General features: G+C 42.0%; 1 protein-coding gene across 1 annotated transcript in view; it reads right to left on the bottom strand.

The window, feature by feature from the left end:
* Positions 1–12,304, bottom strand: part of prex2 (phosphatidylinositol-3,4,5-trisphosphate-dependent Rac exchange factor 2) — a 90,008-nt gene that overhangs the window by 5,406 nt on the left and 72,298 nt on the right. Inside the window, exons 37-39 of the mRNA XM_053342633.1 lie at positions 5,128–5,194; positions 4,413–4,603; positions 717–819 (exon numbers count right to left, since the gene is read on the bottom strand). Coding sequence (XP_053198608.1) covers positions 717–819; positions 4,413–4,603; positions 5,128–5,194 — 361 coding nt within the window. The remainder of the gene's footprint in view (positions 1–716; positions 820–4,412; positions 4,604–5,127; positions 5,195–12,304) is intronic.

The raw sequence follows: 12,304 nt of genomic DNA, 5'->3' as shown, positions 1-12,304 counted from the left end.
ACTAACCTCTCCTCTCACTGCAAACAGCAATATAACCACAATGAGAGTCTGAGATAGGGGCAGAGACTGGTCATGGCTGGAGCAGTAGTATTGTATGCAGTGAGAGAGAAATGTCACTTTTTTTCCCTTTACCCCCAAATAGACCTGCAGGCAAACAAACGAGCTCTCAACCAGTCGGCTCAGTTATTACTTTTTTTTATCACTTCATTAGGTCAGATCCATATTCTGGTAGCAGTGAATGCATTTCTGAAAAGAATGAAATCAGATTGGGGGGTAGGGGGGGGATGAAGAAGAGCCAAGAGAAATTATAATGTAGACGGGAGCACGCATATGTAAAAAGTTAATTCACCCTCCCTGCAATTATTGAATAGCGTCATACTTACTGATGGCTGCCTTTAATAATTGTATTCTTAATGAAGGAATAGCGTCTGGGAGCAATCTAAAATTGACCAAGGAAGCTAAAATGGCATAACAGCTCTTCTATTGGCACTGTTAAATCCATTGCTAATACTGTTTTGGCAGTCTAGTTTGACTCAATGAAGCGTAGAGTTTATCTAATGATTTTGGATGCAGAAATTGCGCTGTGGTTTGAAGCACACATGCATTCTGAGTGGGGACTGTAGCAAAACGCTGAGGAGAGACAGACAGGATGCGTGTGCTGAAGTATACACAGTCAAGTTATATTCATTTATAAGAAGAAAAAAAACCCAACATACCTGTTTCCTCATGACATCAGTGGCCTGCATGATGCAGCGAGGGGGCAGGCCATGGTTTCGGGCCAACAAGATGGCTTGCTCCAGTGTCACACTCAGGGTGCAGCTGTTGGTTAGAGGGGAAAACATAAGGTCAAGCTCCAACATACGCTCCCAGTGTGCATATTTATCAGATTGTTGCTAGGGGGGGTCGATGATACTTAAGTGTCTTATGAGCAAACATCATGAACATTGGTAGAAATTGTAGCTATTTATCTTCATATTTTACTGATGCTGCATTATCACAGCATGCAGTCTGTAATTGCAACAAAAAAAATACTATTGAGTGGCAATAAACGCCTTATCTAACTAAACACTCAATGTTCTCAACATGTTTTCATGGCAATACAGCCGAGTCTAATTTGTGACTGAAACAAACATCAACAAAAACACAAAAGCATGCCAAACTCAAACTCTGGGCTTCATCCAGATATGATGAATTTCTGGCAGGATTCAGTACAACTACATCAAATCTCCCAGTGCACGTTTTGCTCTACTTGAAACCTTGTCGTTACCATCGTTACTCCGCTCACCTCCTCACTAACGAATCATTTCACTTGCCGCCGAAATGTCACTCACGGTAAGTAAACGCGTGGCCTCAGGAGAATAACACCCCCCCCTGATCTTTGCTTTCCAACAAGCAGAAGAAGGAGAGGATTAAACCTTGTTGTGGACTTTTCTGCACTAGAGGGAGGCTTCCTGGTTTTCTCATCATCAGGATTGATACTTCTCGTTGCAGCTGAGAGAAAAGGGTCCAAGGACAAGTCAGTGTGTCTCTTGTGGCAGAGGCGATATACTCTCACCGCCATAAGAGTGTGATGTGTGTAAAATGAGTGTTGACGCGAGCCTGTGATTCATTAGTTACAGCAAACTTTGGTCCCAGGCGCATACATAGACACAGAGAGTCTCTTCTTCTCTCTCGCTTTCACACACACACACGCGCATGGCAGCATATGGATAAATCCTTGGAGAGCCAGTGACAGGTGTCAAGGCTGCACAGTGACCTTTCTATGATAACAAGCTGTACTAGTATATCGATCCAGGGCCTTTTCACTGCAAATTTAACTGTCTAAAAGTTCCAACGCTGCCAAGCTCGGTTTTCACTGAGCAACACTGCCACAGGGCGAGCAAGAAATCTGAGCTGTTTGTTTAATATCTCCTTCTCTCATGGCAGGGATTCACGCTGACTCAGACCAAAACTTTAAAAAATAAAAAATGTCGTGTCATTGCCAAAAGCAATTACTTCAAATCAATCAGATTTAAACAACTCCTCGAGTTCCATTTTCATAACTTTATGATAGGATGTGATAAAAGTAATGAACTCAACAATCATCTCCAGTATGCGTGGAAAATATTCCTGTAGAGATTATAATTGCAAAAGATGTCTTTCACAGGCCACCCCGCAATATTTTCAGCACCCATTTTGAGCTTCCCACACCGATAAAGGAGGGCAGAAAAAAAGTCACCCACAGAGAATCTTTAAATATCTCTTCAGCTGGAGCAAGATGAAGGAACTGCACAAAATATGTGTGTGTGTGTGTGTCTGTGTGTGTGAGTGAGAGAGAGAGGGAGAGAGGGAGAGAGGGAGAGAGAGAGAGAGAGAGAGAGAGAGAGAGAGAGAGAGAGAGAGAGAGAGAGAGAGAGAGAGAGAGGCTGTATGGTTTCCCTTTTCATTAAGGCTGGTGAGATAGTATGAGGTGATTTATACCCATCTGTTTTATGTCGTTCCAGCCCATATCCCATTTACACTCCTCCAGAGCTGAGTCCATACTGATAAATGAGAAGAAACAAGAGAGAGAGAGAGACAGAGAGAGAGAGAGAGAGAGAGAGAGAGACAGAGAGAGAGAGAGAGAGAGAGAGAGAGACAGAGAGAGAGAGAGAGAGAGAGGGAGAGAGGGAGAGAGAGAGAGAGAGAGAGAGAGAGAGAGAGAGAGAGAGAGAGAGAGAGAGAAGAGAGAGACAGAGAGAGAGAAGCACAAAGAAAGCCAAAGAGTGACAGAGAATATAGGATTGCTGCGAGAGACGAGTAGAACAAAAGGGGGGAACGGACATATACGGGCCAAACATTTATATCAGAGAAACAACTGCTCGAGCAATCTTTGAAATTTGACTGTAATGAATGAAACCAAGGAAAAAATGTCAAGTTGTTGAGCAAGTTAGCACGATGGAATGTTGATACATTCTCCCTGCCTCACTTACTTTTTGTTTTGCTGTCAGACAGCGAACTCTCCTTTTGCTACTCTAATGATTTTTGTGGTGGAGGTGATGGACAAAAAAAACCACAAAAAAAAAATCTTAAGAGGAGAGGAGCGCAGCATATTGCAAACTGCTGATGCCCCCAAAATATCACGCTTTCACTGTTATTAAAACTCATCCATCAAGCCAACTAATCCAATCAATAGTGCCTGAGAAGGCTGCCACACTGATAATGCAATTTCCACATAACTAATCTACTGGCTTGCTTTCATAGGATTTTCAATTATTCCAGATTTAGTTTGTGTGCTCACCGGTGAGCCAAGTAATACAGGGATTCTTTTTAAATACTTTAACATTTGAAATTATACAGAGAAACCACTGTAATTAGTTTATTCATCTATAATTTGTATTCTGTCAATAGCAAGGAGAGTGATAGATAAAAGCTTGACTGCCAAAGTTAATGACATTGATTTTGTGGATAATAGCAGCAGGCAACAAAGCATTTCAAACTCACTTTAATATGAGTCTAATATGCCTTTCACTCTGCAGCTGTTATAGGGTAAAATAGTGTTTAAGGAGAAAGCCAGTTCACAAATAATCCTAAATATGGCAGGCCCTGTCACCTGCTGTGTCACAGTACACTTAGCCTGCCTGTGTGGGTGAGTTGTAGCTAGTGTGTATAAAGGTGCACACAGATATACACACATAGCTTGTGGGTTAATAAAGTAGGAGCAGTCATTGCACAGACAGGAACTTTCTATTAGAGCTCAGGCAACCAGGCGGCTCCATCCGCGGCACTTTATCAAGCCATCAGTCACATCCAGTGAACGCATGAGCACGCCCGTGTGTGTGAGCCTGTGCATGAGACTGAGACAAAACGGTATGGAAACTGTCATGGGGGTAAAAGAAAGAAGGTATCAGAGATGGGTGGGTGGGTGGAGGGAAAGAGCAGAGTAAGAGATGAAAGATGAAAGCTGGAACGAGGAATCAGCGGTGACAAACGATCAGGATATTTCTGTCCTCATGCATTTGATGAATGGTGCCCTCAACAGCAGGTGAATTAGGCAGCATAAATGAGAATGGGAATAATTGACCTGTCTCCTTCCTGTGTAAAGTGCTATGCCTACTTTAAAGGTCCCTAATCTGGTCTGAGAAACAATGGGCCCTATTATCTAGAATATCCTGCTGGTAATTAATACAGAGAAATGTGTATTAATAGAAAATCCTCATGGTAAAGACTGCAGGTCTATGGAGACCTCGTGAAATTTAGAGGTAGACAAAGAATAAACGAAGGACCTGACAATAAGGGAGAAACTGTGGCACAAACGGTAAAGGTGAGGGTAGTGTTCATGCTAGAGAGAAATGAAAGAGAAAAAAGCTGCTACAAGAAAGAAAATAAGAAGCAGGGATGTGCAAGTTAACTGGAGGTGATTCATATACTGTAGAACTGGAAAGCACACTCACCGATGAACACCACTGTTGCACATGACAATGTGTGTGGCTCCCAGACGCGAACAGAGCTCAGAGGCCACGGTGAGCAGCCCCACTCCAGATGCTCCACAGGCGGTGTACTGGCAGGCAGCAGTGCGGCGACAACTGATAAAACTCTCCATCAGTCGGTAGAGCTCCTCCAGAGCATTAAGAGGACGCATCAACTGGACCGAAAACAGAGAAAGATAGGTCAGTACAGGATCCAACAATGTAAAAAAAACTATAAAAAAACCCCACTGTTTATGAGCGATGTCATACATAAAAAGAGTAGCTCTACAGATTATGACATGGCTGTAGTCCTCTGTAAAGTAGCTTCAGAATGTGCTAATAATGCATAGTAGGAAGCCTACTAAGAAAACAAGTTAAACTTCCTTGTATCTAACAGATAAGATATATATGAATGCATAAGCATAAGACATTTGTTATATCTCTCGGCTGTGGGAAACTCTGATTGACCAAACAACATATATTCACCTTAATACAGTCAATGCCACTTTCTGAAAGTAAACAGGTATCTGCTGCAGCTAGTTTATGCTTGATCTTAGATAATATCAGTTGATTTTAGGTATGAAGCCTTGTTTTACAGGCGCAAGCACTTCCAACAATGCAACAATGAGATCTAATCCCATTCTTCATTTTTTCCATGATGTCATGAATGCGGCATGAAGCTGTGTGAGGCTGCTCTTACCTTATCTATGAGGGCAGCTTTGGGTGCAGAGCTGGGTGGCATGTTGGACTGATCCAGGTAGAAAGCCCTGGGGGAGAAAAACAACAGTTTATTATATGGAGTCTAACCAGGAGTAGTGTGAGACAAAACTGTTCCTATTAAGCAGTGAGATACTGCAGCAGATAATCATTTAACAATCATACAAGAGCCGTTTTTTATTTAATGGTTCAGTTGAGTAAAAACCACACTGACATTCTCCTCCCTGCACCATTAGGTCATCAGGAGCACTGGCTGCCTTTCTGGGAAAAGTAGGCCACCTGCTCATTATGGAGCTCAACCATCTGACTATCAATCATGAGAGTAACTTGGGCACAGCTCAGCAAAAGCACAGACTAAGCATCTCTTGTCCTGGGCATCACTCCAACTGCAATTGCCTCATTCATTCATAGAGTACAGCTGATTTTGTGCAATTTCCTGTTCCTCCACTGGAGGCAGCACTGGCTTGGTGTCCTTACGGAGACCATGAGGATGAATGCCGCAATGAGTCCATCTGAGGTGGAGTGCTACTTATGCAAACTCAGCAGTCTGTGACTCCATCAAATCTCAGTAATCCAGCAGGGTGCTAAAAATAGGTACACTACACCACATTAAACCCCTTGTAATAAAATCACATACTCCATTACTTCTTGCTGGGAGCAATAATAATCCACAACACTGTCCTGTCACCCGTATAGTACACAATGCTGAAAACCACACGTACAGTACCAAGCAGCTCTAAGAGATGCAGTAAGAAGAGATTTTGAGACAGGGAGACTGTTCACAGGAAGCACAGCTCATTCATCTGCATTCAGTTTGCTAATAAGTGATGAAAATCAGGTCATGGAGGCATTCATTATGACAGTGGCTTTTCTGCTTGACATAACATTAATGAAATTAGGTAGGTATGCTATGCAGGTTGGTGTTTGTAAACAGCATTCACAATTGGCCCCCCCTACCCTGCTCAATCAAAAGAGAGAGAGAGAGAGAGAGAGAGAGAGAGAGAGAGAGAGAGAGAGAGAGAGAGAGAGAGAGAGAGAGAGAGAGAGAGAGAGAGAGAGAGAGAGAGAGAGAGAGAGAGAGAGAGAGAGAGAGAGAGAGAGAGAGAGAGAGAGAGCAGTGGTGGTTGAGCAAGCTAGAGAATGAATCAAGAGAGGTACGAAGCTGGTGAGACCATGAATCAGATAATCACAGCAGTTAGTTTCTAAGGCACAAATAAACACACCTCTGTAATAATGTGTGGTATGATGCTGCATAGCTGGATTTTGTGTGAATGCAGAGCTTTCATCCGCTCCACTGTGGCCTCTCTGCTCTGCATTTGTGTAGCCCTCAGTCAAGCAGGCACACAGACCTGCAGCTCTTTATACATCCATGACACAGAGACAGAGAGCAGAGCTGAGCAGAGGAGATAGACGAAGACAACAATCTAACCTGGTTGCTACCTTACAAGTCCTGGCCTCACACACTGAGTGCTGTAATTGGCTGGAGGACTACAACACCCACTGGGTGATGGCAAGAAGCATCCTGAACTCAGCAAAAATAAGAAAATACAGGCACAATGCAGGGTCTCTGCAGGTGAATACACCACCATGCACCTTTAGTGGGTCATTATTTTTGTCAGCTACAAAATGTGCCAGTCAAGATTTTATAGTGATTTTAAACCAACCAAGTCGAAACTAAATAATCAAGAAGAGCACACGCACCAAAGTTACACTGTAGTAAATACACTGGCACCCACTCAGGGCACATGTAGGCATTCATATACCACGAGGCCTTAAATTCCACCATAATACACTTACCACTTATTCAGGCTAACGAGGCTGATATGTGAACAAATGTTTTACACCTCCAACAGAAAAGGGGGCATTTCCAATTTACTCCTAAATATAAGTGTAGCAACTCATTCAAATGCCACAAATCCACAGCATTTTGAGATACAGATGAGTAACCTTCCCATTTTATACCTTTACTTGTTGAAGGTTTTCAAGTATTTAATCCCTATCCGGCAAATTAACCTTGTGGCGTGCACTACTAAATGACTATGAGCAGAGTCTGCCGAGGGTTCACATGGAGCTAATAGCCCATGTAATTGGTTCAAGATGGCCTTATCATTCAAAAGATGTCCATGATACCCTGGAAGTGATACGGCTCTTCTGCAAAGAAAACACATCTCCTCAGTTAATTTTGTAAAGAGCACATAAACTAACACAGTAGCTACAACTGCTGAATAGGCTGTATGAGGTATAACAGGCTAATGTTTTGTTTCATTGACTGTTTAAGCCACTAAATATTTGATTTCCTCATTAAAGTCCCTACAGTTAAAATCTGGCATCCGCATTACGTGTGTATGTGAGTGTACGTATACTTGTCTGTGTGTGGGTGTGTGTAGCGTTTAAGGCACGGGTGCTCTGGAAAAACAAACCGCTGCAGTAAATGAAAGTTACACCCAACAGTCTCCAAACAAAACATCATTCTCTCAGGTCAAACAAACAGAGAGAGCTGGGGTTCAGTGAAGCATCAAAATGCTGTGAAACGCAACAACACAAAAGAAAAGCTTATTGGAAATCGTAACCGTACTCTGAAATTGTTCTTATTCAGACTCTTACAGCAGGTACAGCCTGTCTGTCTACCTTAAATTGTGTCCTGTGAGACCTAAACCCTTCTCTTGCTCATCAGTCTGCTCAGACTTTTGTCCATCTCCTGTGTAAGAGCCCAATTCTAATTCATCTGCATATGTACACATTTGTTATGGACATAAAAGCACATTGTCTTGCTCTTGCACACCTCTGTAAGAGAAGCAAGGTCATAATACCCACTGATTATCTCATCCACTGGCTATAAGAGTTGGTCTAAAAATACCATCAACCACAGCTTGAGGAACACGGCTGACTCTCCTGGAGGTCTATAATGACAAAATAATAGGAGTCAGACTGCGAGTGATGTGTGGTTTAATGATAACCTGCATTACATCTTCTGAGCTGATGATGTTTTTATGTCAGACGTTTGGAAACCGAGTACCTTCAAAACATTTATAAAGAATGAAAAATGAAATTTTCAGCCCACACACAGCGTGCAAACACACGACTGTGCGCCTGAGAACATATTACATACACATTATGTATAAGTCAAAATCCACAGGGTGTCTTTCGATTCCCATCTACACTTGCTCTCAGATTTAAACCCCTCTAGTCTTGTAGTGCCTGAACTGTAGCTGCTCTATTTTTATGGGAGGACATTGAAGTCCCCTGCAGGTTTTGTACAACCTTGTTACAATTTTTCTTTACCCACTAGCAAGTTAAAAAATAACAGTCTCTCTAGTTTATTCTCAAGGAATTTTACGCCAATCAAAACTCCAACCGACCATCCTACTGACAGCACAGTGTGTAGAACAGAAAAATGTTAGAGTGACTGTGTGTATTTGGCCCATCACAGTTGCCTCTGTTGAAAAAATTTCCCTTATTCATATTTTCTTCCAGCTTTTCTGCAATAACTAAACCTTGTCTGACCACACACACATCCAGCCAATATGTTTTACATGAGACTCTAATGGAGGATTTGGCTGCAGGCCAGGGATGACCGGCTCTGTGTGTAGCTGGCTGTATTTTATTAGACCTATGAGAATACTTAATTCTCTTTGTTTCAGCTTCCTTCATGACAATAGGACACTCGAGGCCCTTTGCAGCTCAGGAGCATTAGTAGTCAGCTGTAGCATCAAAGAAAAAGGATCTAAGGCACAGATGTTTTCACCAGCGTGGGAATGGGCACATTAGTATGACATCCTCCATTTTATAAAGTACAAAAGAAACAAAAATCATCCCTGAAATACCTTGAGAGAGAAGTATTTCAAATATAACTGCGGAGTGGTCTTTGGTGGATTTTTGCTTCAATCCCGTTCACCCATGAGGACAGAAGTAAAGTGTCTGGGATTTATGACATTCAACGTGTGTGAACTAGCTGAGGTGCATGCTGGTCCATGTAAATCACTCACGTTGCCATGATGAATGACACTCACCATTATTAAATCCCCCACAAACCCCTGCAGTGTTTGGCAGAGCTACCTTGGGGCTAATGAGGTCTTCCAAGAGCCCTCACATGCCACACAGTGATGCCTCTGCATTGACACAAGTAAGATGGTGTGTGTGAGTGTGCTGGAGGTCATTTCCTTACCCTGCTCCTCCTTCCTAGTCGCACTTCCTGCTAAATATTTATGACCAGCTATATGTCAGCCATAGCTTGATATGGAACCACGTGCCAGTAGGGAAAAGCCTCAAAGCCCACCAAAGAAAAGTTGATTTATTGATTTTATGTGGCATGTTTTTTTGGTTTAATAATTTGAAACTAACTGAAATTACATACCATCTTTCAATCATTATTTCATCATTAGCATCAGTCAAGCCCAGGAAACAAATATTTGATCCTCAACACAAAAATGCAGGTTAGTATTAATGGAGTCTTTGTATCATAGCCAGCTGTGAAGACATATTATCACTAAATCATTGTCACTGAGGGCAAAAATGCACTTATGCATTATAATGTTGAACAAATTTATGACTCATGCTGCTTGATGCAAAGTATGCCTCGTTCTTGTTATGGTGATATTTTTAAACTCTCATCAACTGCTACCGTGATGAGTCAAGGTCTTTCTTACAACATAAAGCAGAGCTGTCACCGTTACAGCCATTCAACGATAGATTCAAAGAGAAATGATAAATGGAAGCAGGTCTCTGATGCTCAACCTTATTCGGCTTTATAAACAGGGGTTCAGTGCACACTAGCTGGAGCAGAACGAAGCCCCTCCACCTTCCTCAGTGCTCTAGTGGATTGGGACTCCCTTTGCCGGTGCAAAGACGCCAGCGTTTTCCCCACTTCAACGGCAGGATCACAGAAAAAAGAGAGTTCACTTCTGTTTAGGAAAAATATGACCAAAGTTGGCATTTCCTCCCTCCTGCTGCTAGGAGAATATTCATAATCAATTATACTTGCATCCGTTTAGACCTGTGAGCAAAACTTCTCAGGTTACATTTTTCCCAGATTAGCTTTACTGCTGTATTATTGTTCCTCCATCCTGACAAACAACTGTTTGAGGAGCTTACAACGCTAATGCAAGTCAAATGGAAGATGTGGGAACTTGGTGCAGTAGCTATCGCTCTATTAATCATTGCGGCATAACCTTGCCCCAGGGAGGAAGAGAAATATCATCAATTACATGTTGCAAGAGCTACAGATTTGTAGTGCTATTTTGATGTTGAACAAAGTGATGGGATTCATGTTTGGAACTGAACTACTTGAACTGATGTCACACCATCTATCAGTCTTGTTCTTTGTGCATATATTGTAGACGTATCCTTGGAGTACAAACACCACAAACAATCCAAAGCTGGCTGTCGGAGAGATTTTGTAGATGTTCGTGTTTCTGTGTGAGGGAATGCAAGCAGAAATAGATTTATTCAACATTCCAATTCAAGTCTATTAGACTAACAAAGCCTAACCTCAGTCATCTGTCATTACTTCATCAGGTCGCACTAATCGCCTTTTGTTGTACATGTGGGACTTCCACCAGCATAATTGCACTCCAAAACACCAGGCCATGTCCGAACAAGAGCGAGGGGATTGATCTGTGCTGCAGCTACAGGGGGAACAGAGATAAAGAAGGACTGAGAGAACTTACTCCTGTGTTGAAAATGACTCTTTGGCCTACAATAAGCATTAGGCATTTTCGCTTAATCAAGACAAACTGCACTGCAGACGCAAGATTACACATTTGCTGCTGCTGCTGGAAGAGTAAAGAGAATGAGCACAAATTACTTGCACTGTGTGGTGATGACAGATGACTGTTTATCTAACAAAGCATGAGATACTAGAGTCTGTAACAATAATATGTAGAATTTGTTGGACAATGCTATACATCCCAGCTTATCTTTCAGCCTCCACATCATTATTTCTCAGGCTATGTAGGATCTTAATATCCACATAAATTGATACATGCTGGTTTTTCTCTTTTACTCTTCCACACTGCTGTTCGTGTATGTACAGTAGCATGTGCCTCCAATCAATTGCAAGTAAGCATGCAAAAGGAAAAGCCAATTCCCTGCTGAATATTCCTGTCAATAAGAGCAAAATGAGATGAAACCACAAGCCTGAAATAATCTCTACCATTGAATAATGCATTTGCAGAGTGTTCTGGTTCACTCTGCCCCTCTCCTAACCAACCCTCTCTTGCACACTCTCCCCCCCTTAACCCATTATCTTTATCCTTCCTCTGAAATCCCTTCCATCTTTCCAACCTGCTCTGGTTATCTATATTCCCTTTTCAATTTCCCCCTTGTCCATTATTACTGTGTCCTAAAAGATGTTCTATTCCTGTTTAGAGCATCTTCTTTCCTCCTTTTGTCTTTTCTTGCTTCCATTTACTTATAGAAAGGGAGGATTGGGGAGAAAATTGTATCTACATTACACATTTATCTCACAATTTGTGACAGAAAAATAAATGAGACATTCACTTTACCCCCAGTGTTAAGCTCAACAATGTGTTCCTACTTTTGCAACATGAGAAATCTGCGGGATATTTTAAGCAAATAACAAGGCTATTACTAAAGAAACTGTCACTTTGCATGTCTGGGTTTTAAAAACTCTACCAAAAATGCACGTCAGCTGAGATGATTCCTAAAAAGTTTTAAAAACGTGAGCACGTGTTCTGGCTCTCTATGCCACTGACTCCTGCGGGACCAGGCATGTGCTTGCGATTTGGCCCGTATGTTTATGTTTTGCGGAGGACTTCAGTGACTTCATCAGGCACTTTGGGTTTACTCAGATCATACTGTATGTTGTTGTGGGTATGGAAAGAGTAAGCCAGGGACAGAGAGGCTGCTGGGAAATCTTACATGAGTATCATTGACTGCTCGTGACTCTTCTGAAATTGGATAATGCCGCAGTGCCCGCTGGCAAAGGCGTCAGTGGAGGAGAATAAGACAAAAACAAGGAAAGCAAGCTTTCTTCTCGCTTTTGAATTTAATTTGATATGCGCAAAAACATATGCATGCAAAAACACATGCACACACAAATTATTCTTAACAGCATGGTCCATAACATGGTGAGCAACCATGTTTTCCCTTAATTGAATTGATTTAAATCCCCCAAATCACAGCATGTGTACAGTAGGAGA

This window comes from Scomber japonicus, chromosome 21 (assembly GCF_027409825.1).
Source record: "Scomber japonicus isolate fScoJap1 chromosome 21, fScoJap1.pri, whole genome shotgun sequence".
NCBI lineage: Eukaryota > Metazoa > Chordata > Actinopteri > Scombriformes > Scombridae > Scomber > Scomber japonicus.
The sequence above is the reverse complement of the archived record's forward strand: the minus strand, read 5'-3'. Positions and strand labels throughout refer to the sequence as shown.